We start from the raw sequence: 23,469 nt of genomic DNA on the forward strand, positions 1-23,469 counted from the left end.
TATGATTATAGAGGTTACGCGTGAGATGTCATAACATTGCAACTAAATTGAGGCTGCAGCTAACCGTTTAGTCAACTATTTCCTAATTTTCACAGTGTAAAAATGAGAAAATGTCAATACCCCAGCTTTACCGTTCATTGTAATAGTACAGGAGATTTTGCGTTCAATTAAGTTAGTGTTACATCTCCCGTACATTTGAAATGAGAAAGACTTGAAGTTGATGACCTGATCTAAGCCGTATTGTTTTACCTGAAAAGCACTAGCCTGAATGGCTGCACAGGGTTTACTGAACCCTCGGGCAGTGAGGGAGGTGAGCGAGGTCACAGACATGATGGACTGTGTTCTGGAAGCATCTTTCTTCTTCTCTGCACTGTGGAAAGAAGGCATCTTGAGGTCCCCAGCACTAGTGTTCCTGGAGCACAGTTTGGGCAGCAGCAGGACGGGCGTAAGGGCATTCAGGACATAAGGAGGGGACAAAGTGAGAGGGGAGCCCCGCAGACTCAGAACTGGGGAACAGGGCACGTCCAAGCTGGGGCCAAATCGCTCCGCAGCTGTGAGAAATGAAAATAAGCACAGATGTTCAAACATCAGAGGTCAATATACATGCGACATGTCCATCAGCAGTTTAAAGGTGAAAGGTAAAACTTCACATTTATATAACAAGAAAGCAGTTACCTAAGTCTAATAAGCGTTATTTCCATTTGGCAATAGAAAGTTTAAATTTAGAATTAATCTGGTCAGTGGGTAATATGACAGCATTAACCTTCACGGGTATTGAACTAATCTACGCAGCTATCCATGATTCAAATCTTTATAATCTTCAAACAAGTGGTAGCAAATCTACTGCATAATATTAAAAATACATGGTCAGCACTAACTTCCTACTCTGCAAATGAGCCACAGATGATTAGTTATTTTACTTTGGCAAGCAAACCACTACCTAACATGACAACATGATCCAAAAAAAAGAAGGCTTTTACAACACAAATGAGAGTTATCTAACACTGACGCTGATATGTGTGACTTTCCAAGGCGCCTTACATCTCATCCTCTCGATAAAAGAGGGAGGCGGAGACACAGAGGCCTGGCGCTCTGCCCAGGGTGGCTTCAATGTAGCTGTCTGTTCTTTCACTGGGGCGGCATTCTTCTTGGTCCGTTTCTTGGGTTTTTCTGCACTTTTTTCATCACCATTCACAGGCTTTAGTTGCTGGAAAACACAACCATAAAAGTCAATCATTTTCCACAAATCAAAGAAACGCACAGAAAACGTAAATAATTAAACCTTTTGTGAACAAATATTGTACATGTACAATGCCATGCCACAAAATATAGGATGATCAAACAGTGTTACACAGCAAAGTCAGTCACCTTATTACACGACTTTTGCAAATCTGGGAGACTCGTTTTTTTCTGTTTTTTGTTTGCAGCTTGTTCAGTTCTTGTAGTTGACTTTTGTGCATCTACAAAACACTTTGGCTGAAATACAAAAACAATTTACTGCAATTAATAACCTTTTTGGGGGAGAAAATGATTATTTAGTAACATTGGTAATTCGTCACTATATCATTTATAGATGCATGATTGCATACACACTGTTTTAACATGTTCTAACTAGCCCTTCACTTCTTTGAGCAATTGTTGACCTTTGCACAAGTGCTTTGTTTTGTCACAGTTGATCAATGCTGATGGACTTCACACAAGGTTTTAATTTTGTAAAAGCTGAGGTGGACAGCATGTTATCAGGACAAGAAGCAATCTTCTTATGACACATGTCAAACCCTTGTGAGATGAAAGATTAACCAAAACCATTTAAAACAAGTGCATCAATTGTCAAACATTGGACTGTTTACCTACACTCACACAACCATAGATAACTGGTGAAACATGTTTACAGGCCAACTTTAAACACTACAGGCAACAAAATGAGATAAAGGCCATCTCTACCTGATCCACCTCAGACTCAGATTGGCTGTTGTTGCTCTCTGGCTCTATGTAGCTTTTTGCTGGCTTGCTTTTCTTGTTTTTTTCCTGAATCTCTTGAGTTTTCCCAGATTTTACACCCTAAAAAACAATGTAATTTTTGTATTTGAATACCTGTGATAAGATTAATGGAGGAAAAAAAAAACCTTAAAGGCCTTGATAATGAAGTGTCTCAAACAATAAAAAGGCTCAATTGCCTTGGAAAGCTCCGACTCCGACTGGCTCTCATCACTGTCTCTCTCCTTATAGTTTTTGTTTTTTTTGGCAGCGGCTCTTGGGGGCCTCCTGCTGGCAACCGGAGCTTTGTTCAGGGACTGAGCTGCCTTTGATTTCTTCTGCTGCGGCTGGGACACATCCTTTATATTACACAACAGAGACATTCAGTGGCCGTCATGAAAACTGCAATAGTTTAAAACCAACACAACCCCACCTTGGTTGATTTAGCATTGGCCTTGGATAGTACTGGAGAAGGAGCAGGTAAATCAGGTGAGTCGCCTAAAAAAAAGGGAATAAATTATGCACAGTTGAAGATGATATTGTGAGTGAATTTGAGCATACATGATGGAAGCGTCGGGGCCACTTTAGGCTTAGCAGGAACCTGTCGGGAGTATTTAACCACTTTAGGCTTGGGCTTTCGGCTGGACTCTCTGAGCCAGCTCACGTCTGTGGTGCCACGATCAGTGTCTGTGTCGCTGAATAGATGCTTTTTCACATGGCGCTTTTCCTAGAAATAGAAAGACACACAGTTATTCACAAAATCAAATATTGTTGTTTCTTACAGAATCTAACTCAAGTGTATATGTGTTTTATAATTATGACTTAATTTGATTGGATAATGCTGACTGTAGTGGATATCTTCTAAAACTAAACAAAGTGACACAGGGAGAATGATATATATATATTTCAAAGACAGAGTTGGGACTCATGACCCTTATGTGCACAATTGTGATAACGGTGGTGCAATTTAAAAAGTCAAATCTTTAGAGAGAATACTTTGGGAGGTGGCTGTTCCTTTTTCTTTGTGCTGGGAAGTCTTGAGTCATCATCCGTGGCACTTGAGTGAAAGTGAAACATACAAACCACAGTATAAAGCAGATAAATACACACGCTAAACTTCATCTTATCTGAGCAATAAATACCTGATGCAAGAAGACGATGTGATGGCTTTGCTCAGCTGTAAAAGATGTCAATGATTTACAAAACATCACCAATATTCACCAATCTTATAGTAGATTTAAATATAAAACAAATAAGTACCCTAATGCTTTGTGGCGTATCAACGTTGAATGCAAAAACATCTTTTCTGTACCACAGAAGAAAATTAATTTCAGAGTGCTGAAAAAGCCTGATATTTTGTGTTACCTTTCCCTCGTAGATGAAGCTTTAATTTTGCTGTTTGACTTCAACAAAGTTGCAACGTTAACATTTCCCTGGGGAAAAATAATGTTTTTATTGGTTGAGATTTGTTAGGAAGAGAATCAAGTAAACCATCTTACCATAGACGTATGCCACTTCATGTTGAAGAATGGTCTTTGATGAAAAAAATCAATAAAAGTTAGCGTCTTACTTGTAATGACCTTCCACAATGACCATATAAATAATGATAATTACCGGTCAATGAGTGGTGCGATCAAGCTCTGGGGGATTTTGTTTCCCTTCACTTTGATCAGCGAGTTGACTTCATAATGACTGGAGATGTGCTTAACCATTTTACCAGTGACCTCAGCATCCCTCTGAGAGCAACAGAAGGAAGTTTATGTCCTACAACCGCCAAATGAAGTGACCAACCCAAATCAGATTGATTTGTGTATTAACGTGGAAAAAAAAGAAAAAAAAAAAGAAAATAATATTGAAACACAACAGTTTTCAATCTGCACAAATGCTAAATAATGTCTCTGACCCAGTGAAGCGCTCCTGCTCTGTTGTATTCTCCAACATAATTATTAATAATATAATTAAATAAGTCCTACCTTTTCTTTACTCGACATGGTAGTACTTTTAACCATGAGGGACTTGTTCTCTTCAGCAGCTTTTACAGGAGCCTTCACAACAACAGCTTCTTCCTCCATTTGAGACTTGATTTTATTTCTAGCGTTGGCCTTGCTGTTTCGCTGAGGCTTCTTCATCTCTTTCTGATCAATTGGGGCAACCGAGCTTTTGGGTTCAGGATCTGTGTATGTGTTGGATTTTTTTCCTTTTTGCATTGGGACGATTTCAGGAGACAGTGCTTGGTTCCTTTCTATCAGCACGTCTTGTAGACGCTGAGTGAGCTCCGCATGGAGCTGCTTTGGGTGGATCGGGCCAGACGATGGAGCTGAGGCGTTCTGAGCTGAAGGGCACACTTGTTTTTGTGCTGAAGTTGGTGGAGAACCTAAAAATAGAAAAAAAAAAATCATGATTCAATGAAGTGGATTCAAATTTTGTTCCGTGTACACGGAATGATGCCCATTTAAAGTCCTTCTTTAACATCAAAATTGTACATTGCATTGTCATTTTCAATAACACCTGTATAATTTCCTTACCAGTTATTGGGAGAGAGCACATTTTCTGTGTTTGCATCATCAGCATCTCAGAGACAGAGTATTTGGGCCAGTTAGAGGAACTGTAATTCACAAGTTCCAATTCACAAAGCTGAATATGTTAGTGTAAATTCCAGATACTTCATAATACTTACATGTTTCTGCCAGTAGTGGGCTGCGAGTCAGGCACAAAAGTAGCGTCTGTAAGTAAAAAAAACAAAAACAAAGATATTAATTGCTGAATTTGGGTGAGGTTAAAGTTTATAACAGAAACACACCCAGTGGAAGCTCGTCTTCACTTGGTCCTGATAAAACCACAGCCCTTGCTTTTGACAAAGGTGCACTCTTGAGAAGAAAAACATTGAAGGGTTTAAGAGATACACAACATAAGGCGGCACAAAGGCAAATAATAAAAAATACCTTTTTGTTTTTGTCAGTTACAGTAGTCTTCAAAGTTGACCTCTTTACACAAACAACATATCAAAAAAGAATGATAAAGCTTGAGCCTGGCTGTGCCTCATGCTGTGTAAACATCAGGGTACCTGCTCTGCTGCAGCGTCTCTTCTGGCAGTGGTGGGGATGGTGTTAAAGCTGCTCTTTGCTGTTGTTTTTAATTCACCCAAGTCATTTTGCCCTGATCTTTCAACAGAGCGGGCCATCTCCAAAGGGGGCCTCCCTTTGCATTTGGCTTTACAAATACAAACATTTTAAAGATTTCATACTAAGTGAATTTTAGATTAGATTTACAAAAATGAATGAGTTGATCCACCTGCTGGCAGAACAGCGGAGACAGACCTGGCCCCTCCACCACCGCTGCTGCTGATGTAGGTGGTCGACTCTGATAACCTCCTTTTAGCTGGAGTTTTCATCTGTCCACAAAAATCAAATGAATCGGTATCAACCTCTTGCGTTCCCATATCACATAATACTTATTCAGCTGAAGTATTAAGCTAAGATGAAGTTGGATCACTGTTTTCCATTTTTTTCTGATACATAAATGTAGCAGTGAATGTGTTTCACATTAAACATTGAAGCATATTGTTCTCCCAAAGATAATTATTTAAGGAATCTCCAAATCAATAACTGACATAATACAAACACATTTGTGGACGCATCATTGAATTATAAATATAGTAATTGGAGTGCACCTGGATAGAGGCAACATTTTTGTCACTTTCTCCGAGGGACAATTGACTTTCTGGAACAATCTGCACAAAGCAAGAGATTCAGTTAAATATATTGTTATAACTTATAACATTCAGATTCTTCACTTAGAACTTTAATATGATCAAGTCCCCTGCACAATCAGGAACAGAGGGGTAGTTCCAGATTTACCTGAGAGGTGGTGCTGTTCTCATCCAATACAACTTTCACAGTGGTCTTTACCACAGAAGTCCCTGTCTTCCCCACAAAACCCTGAGACAAAAAGCACGTGTTCAAACAGGTTCAGGATGTGTCCACAGATTGCACACAGCGATGCAGCTGATGCAACATGATAAATGCAGAGCCAGACCTGGCACTAGTGCAAGTGTGTTTCACATTCTTTGATTGATTGCTGACAAAATGAAAAAATTCTCCGATGGTAATATGCCTTCCACACAAATGCAAAGTGTTTGAATTCTTGCAAAACTGAAACAGTGCCAAAGTCATCTAAGGTCATCAAAGCTAGAGCAGCAAACAACAAGCAACCTTTGAACAAGGGAATTCATTGAATTCAATGACATAAATATAGCTTTGGTCACGGGCCTTAAAACACATTTAGAAACCACTTAAGGACATAGGACTCAAAACAACTCAAACTTAGCATGATTAAAAGAAAAAAAAACACCACATTAAAATTAACCTACTGTGTTTTTATTGTGCCCATAGAGGTCTTGAACAACAGGCAGAATGTCCAGGCCACAGCTGAAGTGAACAGTGAGAGTAGATCCCTCCACGGAGCCCACAACCAAAACCTCAGACAAGTCCAACTGCAGCACGCTCCTCTTGCCATGTCCTAAAAACAGCAGAAATGTAGCAATATTAGTCAATTTATGATCAAACACGAAACGAAAAGTCTACATTACCTTTGACTGTGTAGCTTTGGACCTCATTTTCATTTATGCAGATTGTTTCCCACTGTCCTTCCTAAATATAAGGATACATGTATAAAACAGTCCAAAAAACCTGAAAAATAAAGTTGACAATTTTGCAATGATCTTGGACCTGTGCATCTCCAGGTAAAGAGAAGTAAAAGGAGATGCTGCGGCTGCCAATGTTGAAGTCAATCCAGAATTCCTCTAGCTTCTCATCAGCCGGCTTCAAAAGCTGATTTTCAGTATTTCCAATATTAATTACATATGGATAAAATAATAAATGTTGAAAGTATCAAGTTTCAAACACCACAAAACCTAATAGCTACATTGATGCAATACTAACCTGAGTTTTGCCCAAATAAACCTCCAGACATGGGTATGAGATAACACTAAACAGTGACCAAAATTGACAATAAGAAGTAGATTTTGTTAATATTTGAATTTCAAACATATATTTTTAAAGATCATAAATGTTTCACCTTGTTCTGTCTCCTTTCATTCCATTGACCATGTTGAGAAACTTGCGACAGTCCTGAAATCACACACGCAGAAAGGTTTAGTTTAGTTTACATTATGAACAAATAATGTCTCTGTGCAAACAAAGTTGTACCGTCTCAAACTCGTTGTCTTTAATCTTGGCAAATGCTGTGGACAGGTTCTCCATGGGAAACCAGCGACCGGCCAGGTGCCTCCTCTGCCCAGATGTTACCATTCTGCATAAGGCCTCCATCAGTGCTGTCTGGAAGTCATAATCTGACACAAAATCATAGACGGACATTATTAAAATCTAATAGCTCGGAATTTAGCCACGAGTCCAAACCTTAAATGTAAATCAGCCACGTTGTTCAGTATTCAACCAATAAAATGTTTTATTCCAAACAATAGCTTAAATCACTCACCACCACCATCCAGTATTCTACTGACGATTTTGGAACTATACAAAGTAAAGCAAATCAATTGACAGAATCTCATTAAGAACATTATGTTCTATAAATGTATAAAGAAACACATACATGATATCTGTCGCCTCTTGAGATTGAAGAATTTTCCTGTCTTTCTTTAGTTGCATTGGGCTTTTATCCAGAATTAAGTTGAATTTACGAATTGCCTTTCAAAACAGTACAAAATAACATATCCTGACAAACTTTTGCTCAAACTAATAGATCTCAAAATATTTCTAACCTCTTTCTGAATGAGAATATAAATACTGGTATCGACCGCCATGTGACCAATGGGGTACAGAAAGGACTCAGTCACTTGAATGACTCCTGTAAATGTCATAATTGTATTTATTTATTTTAATTATCATGTTATTCCTTTTTAAATCACTCATACCTGTATTTCCTGACTCGTAAACCTCCTGCAGAATGAAAACAAAACAGTTAACAACAAAATAGACACTGTGCAGTAAGTTAATACTATATTTTTCATATGCGCTGACCCTTAGTGCATCAAAGAAGTCCTCTGCCAAATTTAATAAGTTCTCATCCTTCAAAGAACCTCCAAGGACCCACAACTGTCTGCACAACTCAAACCACTGCAACATGTGCACAAAAGAAAACACAAGTTAATACCCGAGGTGGGTAGAGTGTAGGGCTATGGACAACATTTCATATCTCGATATTCATGCTAGATATCTCAATATCGATACGATACGATATAACTACGGGTTCGGTGAAAACCAAGCATACATAATATACAAAAACATGATACAAAAGAGTGCAGTTTTATTGATGAAAATCTATCTCGCTTATATTTTGCTTTTTCGATTTTAATGTTTTGAATGTTTATATCTCGATTTCGATACAATAATACTTTCAGCCTTAGTAGAGTGGCCAAAATGACTCATGTAGGAGTAACGTTACTTTGAAATAATTTTACTGAAGTACAAGTAAAAAGTAATGACCCAAACAATTACTGTAGTACTTGGAGGAAATGCTACTTGAGTACTGTGAGAAAACTGTTTGAGTAAAATACTGATTTATTTTCAAAGACGACATAGTTTGAAACAAAACATAAAATCCTGTTGAAATTGTGATATTTTGAAAAAGTCAGAAACTACAGAAAAACAAAATAATTGTAAAGAACAAGCATGAGACAAACTAATTCTACGAAGCATTTGCCGCTTTAATATTTCCTCACAGTGGAAAAAGTGGAAAATTTAAATTTAAAATAATAGTATTTCTTTTTCAAGTAAAAAACAGATGTGTCATCATAATATTACTCAAGTAGAAATAAAAAGTACTGTATGATAAAATTTATATAAGAGGTACAATTTCTTCGAAAAGTCACTCAAGTACATGTACTAACTTCACCCTAGTTATTACTAATCAATATGACATAATTTGATAAGGATAAAATACTTATCTTTGTGACCAATCCTTGTGTGATGAGCAAACACAGGCCTTGGCCTCCAGGTAGTTTCAGGTGTTTGCCACATTTGTAGATCACAGTAAAGCCCAAACTGGCAGCTGAAACATTGGACTCATCTAAACTCTAAACAAACATAGCTGGTTGTTTTAGGAATCCTACAAGTCAAATACATGGGTACGTTAAATTATGATATTACCTTGCAAATGAAATTGTCCAGTTTGTTAAGAAAATGTTGGGAACATTGTATAATGTCCCTTTCGTCAAAATCTTTCTGTAGGAAAACATTCAGTGCCTTGACGTTCAAGCTTTGTGAAGTTTCATCAAGAAGAGTTTCTAACTGTTTTGGAGAGACATAATATTAATATTAATATTAATATTAAAACTAAAACTGCTTATTGTTTGTGAACATTATTTTCATACCCGATTGGTTTGACTTTGTGGCATCTCTGCAAAATCTTCAGTTTGCTAGGATGGCTGTGTCAGGTTAGTTCTGTAAACAAAAAAACAGTACAACACGTTTTGTTCATTTTTTTTTTGGTTTAGTTACGAATAAAGCTGGTGCTAAATTACTATTTTTCAAGACAATAAAATTAACTAGTAGCCTATGTTCTCTTTATTTATTTATTTATTTTTTTATCATATTTTCCCTTCAGGAATATAATTAATATGTCCATCAGGTGTGAAAACTTGATAACGAAAGTTATTGTGAGAAGTTGGTTGCCTCAGGTAACGTTTGCCTGGCAGTTGCTAACAAACACAGCTAACAACATGGCTATGGGCAACTGGTGCAAGACAAATTATGACATAGCGGTCTCAAATCGTGAAATGACAATTAGAATATCAGATTTCATCATCTTAAAACCGATTTACTTACAACAAATACAGGATTCACGACATTTGTATTAGCTGTACTCGTCGCTCCAACACTGAACAGCTCTGATTGGTTGGCTGTAGTTTAGCGCGAAATACACAACGTCACTGGCGCGCTTCACTCGGCTTCACTCGGCTTCACTCGGTTTCACTCGGTTTCACTCGGCTTCATTCGGCTTCACTCGGTACAGTAACTAGACAGATGCTGTTTTAAGTTATTATAATGCAATACTTGTGTATAGGAAATAGATGACAAATCAAATCTTTGCCCAGACAGGCTTCTGTTTCTGATATGGTAAGCTGACAAACTACAATTAGCTTTAGCTATGCATTTAGAGCTGCGGTGTCCAAAGTGTGGCCCAGGGGCCAAATGCGGCCCTCAGATAAATGTTTGGTTGCCCTCAGACGTCTAGTTGAATTGGCACACATCTCCTGAGAAGGTACTTTTTAACTTCAAGTTTCATAATTTCACACAATTAAAACCTTAAAAACTATAATTTTATTGTGTGACAGAGCTGGCATTATGGCTCCAAGCCTAAATAAAGATGTGGGACACAGTTAAAACCCCTGTAAAATACACTTGGGTGAATGATTCACTGCATTGACCACCGATCTTTGGCCCTCCACGCCACATACACTTCGATATATGCAGCCCTCAATGACTGGCTTTAGAGCCTTGCCTGGCTTGCAAGACTACATGCTTTTTCAGAGATATGTAGTCCGGGAGACTTTTCAACTCTTTCAACTAAGGCAGGGTGATATGGCCCAATATCTATATTAAAAAAATATATATTTGATGATATAATTGACAATGGACAAATTACTTAAACATCCCAGCCTTACGCCTATTGGGAAGATTAATTCAGTGATTTTTTATTGGCATACTAATGTCTCGATACTCAAGCAGTTTACGTCCTTCATTTCACTTTACTTTTGAAGCACCTGTCCCCATGTTCTACAGTCAGTGCTTATGCTGCTCTAATGGAGCTGAACGTAACATAAATGACATATCACGATACCGCTATGCTGTACGATATGGCCCACCCCTACTTCCAACGCTGTTTCTTGCTCCAGTTTTAGGGATTTTGTATTTTTCAAATCATTTAAAACAGAAAGAGCAGAAAACAGTGTATCAGTCGCTGTGCATGCCATCTTTAATGTTTTGGAAGAGTGTGGTGACAGCTTTTGTCTCTTGATGCGATGAACTCCTGCCTCTTGGTCAGTGAGTGATCCGATAACAGTAAAATCGGGAAATGATTGGCTGTGAGCCGCTGTCCAGATGGTTCTTCTTTTGAACAGAAAGGAGGAGTGTTGGCCAGGCAATTTAGAGCATATAGTCAAGACTATTTAGCTTTAATTTAAAAATGTGGACATGCCATTTTATTGCACATAACACAGTTTGTGTAGCCTCAATACAGTTCTTTGTTGCTTTGTTCAAGAGGCCAAGACGGGCACTGATTTAAGTGGTGTGGTTGAAAAAAGACTTATTTAATTTCCAATGTTTATTCTGTAAATAAACAGCCAAGAGAGAAATCATATATCATATTATTGAGCTTTATTTTAAGCAAAATGTGAACATGACAATGTGTTACACAGTAATAACACAGCTTGATTTATGGTTTGAGCACCATAGATTCTATTGCATATAACGCGGGTTTAGTGTCTCATTTTAGTGAACTGTTAGTGAACAAACTGGTGGTTATGATGGTCATTGGTTGCTTGACAGAGCTGAGCATGAAGTGAATGTTCACGTTTAGTGCAAAATGGCATCAATATCAAAACAGCAAAGGAAGGCATAGCCTAATTATATGCTACAGTTCTTTTTTCTTCTTTATCTTTTTAAAAAAGATTAATGAAAATGTACATTTCATTTTAGGCCATAAAGTGCGCAAAGATAGTGCTATTTTGTTTTGTTACTTTCAGTCAGCATCTTAAATGAAATGCACCATGCTATCCTCACACTCTCGGGGCACTGACAGCTTGTAACTCTCACAAACTAACTTGTAATTGTCCCCATTATTGTTATCCCAGTATTCACGACGACACACTTTGTATCGGATGGCAAACTCCAGCACAGCACCAGGCTTAAGGAAAGGAGGAACAGGTAAGTGAAAGCGAAATGTATCGCAACTCATCAGCCCTCCTCCTTCCAAACTTTTGGTGTGCGATGACACCCAAGTCGCCTGTGTTTCCGTGCTGCTTTTCCACTCTGTAAATGAATAGCGGGCAGTAACTTCCTTCTCAAAATTCATGTTGACAACCTGGGTAACACCCAGGACGCCAAGTTCAGAACAAAAGACTCTTTCTAGACACACTTTCTGCTGTTCTAGGCGATGGAGAAAGTGTGGCCCATCATCACCGGGTTGTTGGTAAAATACTGGCTTTAAATACGGTAAGGAGATTTCCATATGCCTCTCGTCTGCCAACTCTGCACCCATGAGTAACCTATAGGTGACATGGGGTGGTATGGAGGGGTTCTCACCCTTTTTAAAAAGTCGGACATCTTCTAGATCAAGGCCTAAAGAGTCAACGAACCTCACGCCGACATTTTTACACTGCTTCTTCTTCTCTGAGGAGGGGGGCAGTGACTGTGAACGTCGGATGATGGGCTTTGGCGTGGGTTCACATGAAAGGCTGAGGTGTGGCTCATGTTTCCTTGACACAGTGGTTTTGCTACTGCTAGGAGGACGTATTAGCACTGGCTTTCTCTCAGATTTGTCAGCATGTAGCATTTGAGACAAGTTGATCGTCATTCTGGGCCTGGGGCTACTGCTGGAGGATCCAGACATCTGCTGCTCAGATTTGGAAGGGGGAATTCTTTGGTGTCCAATAAACCAGCCTGTGTTCATGTTTGATAGTCAGGTGCTGCTGTGCTTGTCACCTAGAAAACATAGTACAATGTAAACAAAACATTAAAAATCCCTTTAAAGAGTACTTACAATAGTTTGTTATGAAATGTGAACATTTTGTGACAGTCAACGCACAATAGGTGGGCGTGCACTCGAGTACGTGCTTGAAGGCGCACTCATTCACATAAAACACATCGTTTGTACAAGAAAATTGTCAATCAGTTAGCATTTCTCACCCGCACAATAGTCATGCGTCATGTCACCTAATCCAAAGGCACACACTGAGCTCGTTTCTCCATCTAAAGAAGTTGCATTGTGTGCATCCGTGCAGAGCGTCTGTCTCTGTGCGCCATCGTGCGTCTACAGATGTAGGCATACGCATCTACGCAACCCGATTCATAAGAAATACATGCTGCGAAAATGCACCAATGTTCTTAGCATGTTGTGTTATAGATCTGCGGAAATGGGCGCACGTAGTGTGGAGCTGAACACGGAACTGGAGTTGGCCGAGGCGGCATGGGGAATTGAGGAATTGAACAGAAAAAGTTTCTTTGCGCGTCCACATAGCTGTTTGTTTTAAAAATCTACTTCTTATATTAGCCGATTACCCTTTTCCATTGAGAAATACTTTACCAACAGGATCCATGCGAGTCGACATGACGCTCTTGAAAACCAGTTTGCTTCAGCTTCACTACATCTCCCATAATGCGTCTGTGTCGTCGTGGGGCCAACAGCCAGCCACTCAGCTGCAGGTAAACAAAGCTATCTGACAGTGGGCCAAACAAAGCGTATGCGCGGTTTGCTCCCGTCGTGCATTTTTAATCACGAGCAGGATGCCATCGGGAAGGAACATACTGATCTGGTGTTACCGCTTCATTAACTAAAACCGCCGCATTCATTCAAGACAGAGAGAGGTGTCGAAGCGAGACAAGTGCGACTGAGCAACGAGAGACTCGACTCGGCTCCATCATCCTGTACAGCGGGGAAGCCAGCCTGACGCTCCGTGGAATCTGCGCATGATGCATTGCAGCACTTCAGTGGAAATGCTTGTGTTTAGCCCAATTATGAGAATAGAGAATCTGTTCCGAGATGTAGGCTGGGTTCTTTAGCTACAGTCCCATTCATTTGTGCTGGATTCCGCAACAACATCCAAGCTGGCGACCTGCATCATGGGCCCCATCATGCAGGAGCGCACAGCAGGCACGACACTCAAACGCGCTGTCTCCAAAGATAAGATTCGGGTGAAAAACACGGAAAATGCGGGGCTTTCAACCAGGTAGGTCCAAAAACACCACTGCACATTTTTTTTCCCCTTTATGTGGTTAAAGCAAATGCAGCTCTGATATAGTTATGTCTGGCTGCTTCATATCAACAGTTCAAAGAAAAGCAACAAGGTGAAGAAATCATCAGCGCAGGTGAAAAACGGCCTCTCGGGACCAGGTCAAGAAAAGGATACTGGGGTCCCTGTGCAAAAGGTACAGGCTAATTTCTGTGTGTAATTGTATTCCTCCTTGCAGTTACTGTTACAGTAAGGAGAGCTAATTTCCCTCATAATTGTTTTACAGGCTGCACACGCCAAGGGTGTTAGGCTCAAGTCTGGAGCCACACGGAACACAAATAAGCTCTCAAGGTATTTTATCATAGCTGCATAATAGGCCCACCAAGCAAAATGACTTATAATGTAATATGCATGTCTCGTCCTGTGGAAACAATAATCATTTTATAATTTGCCTAGATCATGCTTTAAAGCCGTTTCTTTGCGATTGCTTTTATTCTCCCTGTCATTCATAGAGCTGCATTAAACATAAATATACACTGAATCCTGATATGACAATCCCTTCGAAATAACAAATCGTAAAGAATACCTGATCTGGATTTGTGTCTATCGTAGTTTTTGTAAACCTGTAACAGCTCTATTATCAGTTTTTGTGTAGCCATTTTGTTAGGTGTGATGCCATCCTTCTCCTTTGCAGTCCTGATGATGAAGGAGAAATTCGACCACAACTTCGGAAGCACTCATCGTCTCACAGAAAAGAGGAAAAGCGAGAAATCCAGCGTTTGTCCCCATGCAGTGTCGATGTGAACCAGAAATGTGGAGCGATGGGGAAGAACAGGCGCGCCCTGTCTTTACCCCTCTCCCCAATTTCCCCAGGACTCCGACAGATGCCAGCACACCCCCTAACACACTCCCCGGCCCCCACCCCAGAGGCCCTACGCCGTCATTACAACCAGAAGGAGGATGATACGGATAGCGCCAGTGATCTCTCTGACTCGGAAAGACTCCCCATACTTCCATCTCCCTGTACCCCCTGCACACCTCCCCATCTCAATCTCCGCGCAGAGGTCATCAACACCCTTGACTTGCCTCCAGACTTTCCGGGACCAAGAGGGATGGCGACAGATGACGAAGACGATGACTATGAACGACCACACTACAGCTACCCAGATTTCCTTCCACCTCCATTTAACAACTGGAGCTTGAGACAACTCGCAGTCTTCCTTCACACAGAGGGTCGCGGCGCTCCTCGACCAAAACCTGTGGGGCCTTTAGAGAAGTATCTGGAGAGGCTGCTGCAGCTCGAGTGGCTTCAAATCCAAACGGTGCAAGCAGAAAGCAGTCGCGTTCCCGGGACAAGACAGAGACCGCTAGGGTTCCCCTCTGCTACCATGGCCCACCCTCCAAGACCCCACACGGCACCCTCATCCCGACTTAACTCTCCAAAAGGTGTCCGTCAGAACCAGAGAGGATTCCCATTCACTCCCATCAACAACCCGCCATCCCCTGCCACCGCGTCAAAGCTGCCCGTCTGCCCACATTGCCACATCCGGTATCCTCTGTGTAACGGAAGCTGCTCTGCCTCTGTCTACCAGCGCCACTCCAGACTTAGCCCTTTGATGGAAAGAAAAGCTCGACCGGGGGCGCCCACCAAGAGGAGCAGCAGTGAAACACGCACCAATTCAACTGAAGGGAGAAGTCCAGGAGGGCCTCAAACTCCAGTCAGCCCGTCTGCTGCGAAGAGTCATCTCAGGCACATGCAGGCAGCCGGCAACGCACGTAAGCCATCTCAAGATTGTGGCACTGACAAGAGGGGACCGGTGAGGAGGAGTCGTGTGCGGGCCAACTCGGAGACGGATGTGAAGAAGGAGCCTGCTGGGTTTAAAGCCGCCGGTGCTGAGAAACATGCTTTTGCTGCCAGTAAGAGAGAGGTTCTCGCCGCCAAAAAGGCAGAGGACTGGCAGAGGGGTGAGGCTGGAAGTCAGCCTGTAAAAACTGCCATCAAAAGAGCTACTAAAGAGCCACAGTCCTCCAAAGCACCTCTAAGTAGTAAGCATAACGGCAAAACTAAAAATGTGCACTTTGTCTCAAAGTGATCTCTTTTGGTGTATAGGCATGGGATTGCACTTAAATATTGAACTTGTAGGTTATATGTTTGCATAACACTGTTCTAATGAGCACTAATTGACTTCTGCATATTACAGCTTCATTTATGCAGCAATTAAAATGGGCCCGCGTTATTGTGAAGATTCCTGATTAATAGTTGACCTACAGTGCTTTCGGCTACAGTTTTAACAGCTTGGCCGTACAAGATAAAAATGGCATTTGTGGTCTAGTTATAAACATTGTGCTACATCTTAACACCAGCATCCCATGCCTACAGCACACAATAAGAGGTTACAGCTTGAACCTATGCTTGCTTTCTGTGTAATCTGTATGATACTAACACCTTGTAACTGTTGTACAGCAGTATAAACCAGTCGATAGTCTTCACTGCCTTCTAAAGGTCACAACTAAATAAGGATAAGCAGCTATAATACACCAAGAAATAGGATCGTACTGCATAGTTTACAATAGATGACAAGAGATAACTACATTCATGGAGGGGAAATAAACACCCAGACATCTTTTGCTCAAAATATTGCACTGTTCAGTCTTCTCTCAATGTATACTACTAAAGCAATGTTTGAACTAATGTACTAATAGGCTTCAATACTTCTTCTTCTACTACAACTACTTTCAGCGTAAGTACTCCATTGTGGCATTCAACACGGTAATAGCATTTCACCCATCGTCCAAAGCAACTGTAGCTGTTTTTAGTGGAGTTTTGAATGTGGGAATGTATATATGTCAAGATTTGCTTTATTTGATGTTGCTCTTTCTACTTTCACTGGGGCCTCGCGCTTTAAAGTTAATTTCAAACCGAGGCGCAATAAACGGTCATTTGCTGCTGTAATGTGATGAGTTTTTAAAAGTCCCAGTGCAATGGTTGGTTTTACAGTTTTCGTTTAAGGGCTTTTCATCTTTGAACAGCTTGAATTGTAGTCTCTGAAACTGTATTTTGCCTACAGCCGAGCTCTTTCTATTTATTGAAGACCGTGTAATGTTTGCTACAAATGTAAATGCATATTTTTCCAAGTTTTATATATCATAGTTATATTTATGGAAACTTGTGGTTGACTTGTATCGGTCATTTTGTCATTTATTTTGTTTACATCATCACGCACAAAAGGATGTTAATGTTTAGTGAAAATGAATGTATATTTTATGTCTTTTGCTGTACCATCGATTGACTGAACAGACTGTCACTCATCACCTTTGGGTGCTACCACAGATAATGTTACATCACCTCCATTTCCCACTGCAAACTTGACGTCTTTTACGACACTTGTGTTTACAATGGAGCGTCTTGAGCATTTTCTTGTGCTGTACCACATGATTTAAGGAAACACTTAATCCAAATAAAGGTTGTGAAACCTACCAAAGATGTTGCTTCTCTTTGAACTGGAACTTGAACTTTGAACATGACTGGACAGACGACCAGTCCAGTCATGTCTGGGACTGGTCATCTGTCACATTGTGATAAATCAAATTAAAATATTACTACAAAGGATTGTACGGAGCTCTTCGGGGTTTAAGACAGCATATTTTTCAAACTTGAGATTGACAGCTTTACACTCTATTACTGTTTAAAGAGGGGGTATTATGCTTTTTTCAATCACATAGCACCAGTCTATAGCACACTACAATGATGACCAAACCTTCTATTGGTCTGTAAATGCAGTAAATTAGAATAACTGCCTTGTATAAAATTGCTCTCTCAAAATGGCTGTAGCGAATGTCTTGAAATAGGCCTCTGTCTCTTTAAGAACCTCTGACCCTTTCAGACACGCCCCCTCCACACGCTGTCTGTGGCATCAGTGGGGAGGGGGTTCTGCTGAGGAGCAGTGGTTGGTTACTCGGCTGGTGACGAAAGCTCGGAGGCGTCTCGAGGATGTGGGGGCGTTCCTAGGAGGACTCAGGCAAACCTATCCCTAAAATGGCCGCCATCAGAGTTTTTACAGATTACTCCAAAATACGTGAATGTGCCAAGGCAACACTTCAGGCATGTTTTTAACGAGGGAATGACATAATAACATGATGTAAAGCTTGAAAAAGTCGATTTTGCATAGTACCCCCCTTTAAAGGAGACCGATTTACAATGTTCATATTGCTTTGGTACTTTAACTTGTTTTCTTTTTCTTGAGCACTGCTCCACACGTAAACCAATTGAAGATATTTAGAAATTAAAATGCAAAACCACAATGTAAATTATTTATTGACACTGATCATTTAATATGCAAAAGAAGACCAAAAGTGCAGCACATCTGTGTGGCGAAAGAGGTCTTAAGTTTACAATTCATCAATTACAATAATAACACCACTGAGGGAAAAATACACTAATATTGCAGTGTGGTTTAATGCATGCTCTCAAAGCGCTTTCTCAGATTAGAGATTTCAGGTCACTGCATTTGTATACAAAAGCAAACACACTGATATAATTTGCAGCTTTATGTTTGTGCAAAGAAGACACTACTGTATATTGTTTTGTAAAAAATTCACAATCATTAAAATTGTGAATGAAATGAAATGTATTAAAACATTTCCTTTAATCGCGCAGCCCTTTAATTAGGATGCTTGGATTATTTCCCAAAGTTCTAGCTTTTTTTTTTTTTTAACAGGCACAGTTTTTGCCTCAGGTAATGTCAGGTATGAAGACTGGCATTAAAATCTGACACACAAAGTGAAATGTAACCTTAAGATTGAGCTAACAATATTATCAGTGTACAAACCAATGAGTGAGTTTTATAATGTTTGGATTGGGTTAGCAGTAGGTTGCTGTGGAATTATTTACAACGATATAATTGTACCTCTGTCTCACAGATTTATGACCTTGTTTTCTTATCCAGCTAAACAAATATGGAAACTTGGGAAAATAAAGCCATCTTTGCCAGTCATGCCACACTGTCTACGTGTGCAGATGATAGATGTGCTGTGTTGACAAACGTCTCTGTCGAGTACTTCTGAGCTATGTGCTGTTTGGTCACACACAAATGTTTGTTTTTCTCTTTGTTTTTTAATAGTAAGACTATTTCAAATGTTCTAGAATTGAAACATAAATCTGGGGCAAGGACTTAAATGCACTCTTAAAATACTAGCTTTAAATTGTTGTTGTCATGGCAACATTAAAACAGGAAGCAACCTCCCTTTCTCCTGGTACAGCTGAATTTTCTGCGAACTGCATTTGTGGTTTCTGTGTTCCACATTGTTTTTCTGGATACTTTTGTACATCTTTGCTGTGTTTTTGTGGAGGTTTGGTCGATTTGTTTTATTTTGAGAGTCCAAAATGGTCCTGAAGAAAGCAGCTATTTAAAGGTTAACAAAATGTTAATTTATAAGCTAAACCCATTAGAGACCTACAAGTGTCTTCTTCTGAGACACTAAAGAGGCACCAAGAGCCCCCACACCGGCAGCACAGTGGAGGCGTCACAAGAGGAGCTACAGGAAACAAAAAAGGGACAAACAAGGAGCTGGTGACAGACTGTTATGGAGCAGAGGGAGCTGCAGAAGGAAGAGGAAGGAGGAGGTGGTGGAGCTGATCAGTGCAGGACACCATGCTCTGAAACAGGGACAAACCCAGGAGGCGCTGCACCATTCTAGAGGATCAGAGGAGACAGAGGGCAGCCAGCAGCAGCTCGGCCGCAGCAGCTCGGCCGCAGCAGCTCGGCCGCAACAGCTCGGCTTCATTGTATGCTTGTGCAATGACAAGCACTTCCTTACTTACTTACTTAAATATAAATAACTATACATTTCATTAATATTTCAGTAAAATAGCAAATAAAAGCAATATTGCATTATGATAATGTTAAAGTAAAATCTATTTTTTTTTAATTCAGTAAGTAAGTTTTGTGAAAGCTACCATGTCCACATAGACAAAGACATGTATTTACCTTCATTATTTAAGCAGTGGACTTTTGCTGCTGCACCAATGTCCACTTGGTGGCAGTAACGTCCTTTGGAGCAGGCCAGTAAAGTTTCAGTTCTAAGTCAAAAGACCCAATGTTTAGTTTTTTTTTGGTTTTGTTTTTTACACTGCTATAAATGAACACGTGGGTCTGAGTTCATTGTGTTTCTGAGAGGTTGATGGTCAGAGGGAGGAGCTGACCACATACGCCCAGGTCTCACTAAACGTTTCTAAAGTATGAAGCACTTTTAATTGATTCCTGTAGATTTTTGGTCAGTAAACATGTTGGAATCACTGGCTATTATATACATACACAGCTTGCAAAGATAAAGAAAAGTGGTTTAGTAACAACTGGATCCTTGACCTTTCATCTTCTATAATGAAGCACAACAAATCGTTCTTAAAGGAATATTGCTCTCATTCGTCAGTGCCCATAGAGAGAGTTCTATAATAATCTTTTATTGCTGTAAAAGACTGTCATAGAACACTCCAGTTTTCATCCAAGTATTTGTTTTCTATTTCTCTTTCAAACAAGATGAATCACATCATGGTACGCAAAGTGTTTTTGATAAATGACCGTAATATCAGTACTGATTGGACATATGGCCCAGGTTAGATGTTGGCCACACATTGTGTACGATCTGTCCTGTTTGAGATGAGTTGCTTTCTCCGTCTAGACTTCTGATCCTAACCAAAGCCCCAACCTTCCTCCCACAAATGGTTTAGAGTTAAGAGGCAATTATTTTCGGTACATTACAATATTATCTGCCTAGACTATAACGAAGAAGACTGTTCCGGTCCCATCAGAGACATCACTTTAGGTTAAGGCGTATCTTACAGTGCCTGTGTTTTTGAAAATTATTTGGAGGACCGCAAGCGCCTTAGAGAATCAGCCTCGCAGCATGCATCCTTTCCTAGCCCTCCATCCTCTATTGTTGTGTATGGAGTTGGTTTTGGCACTCAGCAGCACAAAGATGAACTTTCCAGCAGTAGCTCAGCTTTGTTTATACTTGCTATTTTGGCTAACCTCTTCTGTTTTTGTCCTTATGCAACTTGAAATTCTGCCTGACTGTCTATATCTTGGAGTGGAATGGATTATAGGATATGCCCGTGGTTATGTAGGGATGCGTTAATCTAGCCAAAATTAAAGACTATTCAAAACAGTCTTTTTTAATCAAGATTTTTAATGCTGAAATTTCCAATTCGTCATGGCTCCACTGAACATTTCTGTTCGACCACAAAAATGAATACGAAACAATGGCACACTGCGCAGCGTCCTGCAGGTCATTTTGTGAAGGTTGCGGTCATCAGCGCTGCGCAAATATGTTACCAAATAGTCTCTAATTACACCGTGTTTTTGCTTTCGGATGTGGAGCCTATATGTACAAGTGTAGAAAAATGTGGAAAAATGTGTTCGCAAACAGCACAACAAAGACACATGGACAAAGATCTTAAAGTTGTAATGACATTCTAATTGATAGATCCAACGGTACAGCACCATCTCCACGAGTCTGTCCTGACCTGAACAGCTGGTGTCCTAAAAATGACCCTCAAGTCTAGACTGATGGCCACAAAGAATGTATCCTCAATGCACTCTTGAGAAGTCTGTTTGCAATTAATTACCTTTTTGCAAACTCCTAGATACACCTTTTTGTGAGATTAGAAAATGAGTATCCATTGTCCCACATTAAATACATTACTAATTTCATTCACTCGGTGTGGTCCAGGCTGCTGCTGTCCCAACAATTTACTGAATGTCTCTTTTTTTGTATTCGGCTAATTTGGTTTCTAAACTTGTCACCCATTTAAAAAGAAAACTGCCTAGATGGAGGGGAGCGACTGGTGTTGGATATGTATTACACCTCGACTGAAGATCACTCACAGACACAGCTGAACCATTTGTATTGAGAAGGGATCTCGGTTTTCAGTGGCTACTTCAAAGGCCTCATCCTTTCAGCACTGTCTTCTTGACCCTGAACGCATCGCATTTTGTACGGTTACTTGCCTCACCGTCTACACATCTGCAGACGCACTCGGGCACAGCCTGTGAGATGTTAATGCCACCTGCTTGTTGTTTCTCGTTCTACCCTCTTAAGCATCAGTGCCACGCCGGGGGTAATAGATCTACAAATCGCCAGGCTTTGGATCGCGAAACTGCTTTCTGATAAAACAGAACTCTAGGCCAAGGAAAACAGAGCAAAGTGGCTGTTGAGGTCCTTCTAAAATATAACCTTTCCATTAGTCTCTTTGTGTGTCTCCTAGTGAAATCGTTTTCACCAGCCCCATAGTCCACAGTTAAGAGGAGCATATTTCTTCATCTTATCTTTTATGCCTTCATTTGTGTTCTCATGTATTCAACATTATGCAGGAACTTTGCTTTTTTTGCTTGAGAGCTACCATTTATAATGCCGACACATGCAACTACTTGTGTGTCTGTCCAAATTTATACTAGAGCGAGAAAAAGCTTCTGAAGATCAACCCAGTCCAGTCGACAGTATTTGAGCATTTAATTTCTATACGATGGAGAATTCCTGGACCACCAAGAGCCTACAAAAACAGTTTGAAAGAATGTTTGGGGTGAAATAGCTATGTGGTGGCAACTCAGGATGAGTTGATTTGTCATAAAGTAACTTGATTACCTTAATAAATTATTTTCGTAGTCCCTCTGGGGGTAATACAAGTGTTAATGGGATGACTGGGGGGTCGTTCATCTTCCCCTGGTGTCTCTGGCCAGAAAACCACAATTGCAAGGAGTCACCAATACACACTAATGGAATCACAAAGAAGAAGCTAACAGGCTAACGGGCAATGCTAGCTGCGGGTTAGCGCCACTTAAACAGTATTTACAGCCAAGTTTCAGTGTAAAAAAAATACCTCCATTGTGTAATTGGATGTACAATATCCCTCTCTTCCTTTGTCTTTTCTGTCAGCGTAGTATTTACTCTCATGGACAATTAATGAGTAAAAAACCATCACATGCTACCACACCTGCAGTGGCGCTTATGGCCTAGGGGCATGAGTTACTTAGTACAGCTTTTACATTTTGAACAAACATTTGAATTGTTTTTCTTTGGTGTGACAAAGTGGGCTTGTCCCATTATTTATTTTGCTCATTTTGCTTCATTTGTTTCATTTGCAATATCCATCAGCTAACAATAACCATCGGATTCCTATATTAAGTAAATATTTACGTCACATTGTTGGTTTAAAACTTTGCTTATTAATTCATTTACTCAGTATACAAGCTTACCTGTACCACATGGTTGGAACAAAGGGAAGACATGGTTCTTGTCAGCCATTTTAAAATCTCAGGCTGAACCATGTGTCAGGGGGGGAAAATGGTCTAAACTTTTCACTGAATTTCCTTTGCATAGGATTTTTGGTTTGTATGGTCTTTATTAGTTTGATTTGAACAGTTATAATTTTGGACTAAACACCAACTTGTTTTAGGTAAAAGGTTAAAGCTTGCCAGCTAAGCTTACCCATCAAGCTAATGGTACTTACCTGTGGGAGATCTTTCCCC

General features: G+C 40.2%; 2 protein-coding genes across 2 annotated transcripts; one reads left to right on the forward strand and one right to left on the reverse strand.

Annotated features, from left to right (window-relative positions):
* Positions 1–11,405: 11,405 nt before the first annotated feature.
* ppp1r3da (protein phosphatase 1, regulatory subunit 3Da) lies at positions 11,406–13,262 on the reverse strand. The gene is made up of 2 exons (XM_079559076.1): positions 12,903–13,262; positions 11,406–12,698 (listed from the first exon to the last, which is right to left on the reverse strand). The coding sequence occupies exon 2, from the start codon at positions 12,664–12,666 to the stop codon at positions 11,749–11,751; it is 918 nt and encodes a 305-aa protein (XP_079415202.1). The 5' UTR covers positions 12,667–12,698; positions 12,903–13,262; the 3' UTR covers positions 11,406–11,748.
* A 173-nt stretch (positions 13,263–13,435) lies between these two features.
* fam217ba (family with sequence similarity 217 member Ba) lies at positions 13,436–17,399 on the forward strand. Its single transcript, XM_079559075.1, has 4 exons — positions 13,436–13,942; positions 14,042–14,141; positions 14,232–14,296; positions 14,640–17,399. Exons 1-4 carry the CDS (start codon positions 13,836–13,838, stop codon positions 16,036–16,038), a joined length of 1,671 nt encoding a protein of 556 aa, XP_079415201.1. The 5' UTR covers positions 13,436–13,835; the 3' UTR covers positions 16,039–17,399.
* The last annotated feature ends 6,070 nt before the right edge of the window (positions 17,400–23,469 follow it).

This window comes from Gobius niger (genome assembly GCF_951799975.1).
Source record: "Gobius niger genome assembly, chromosome: 6".
Lineage (NCBI taxonomy): Eukaryota > Metazoa > Chordata > Actinopteri > Gobiiformes > Gobiidae > Gobius > Gobius niger.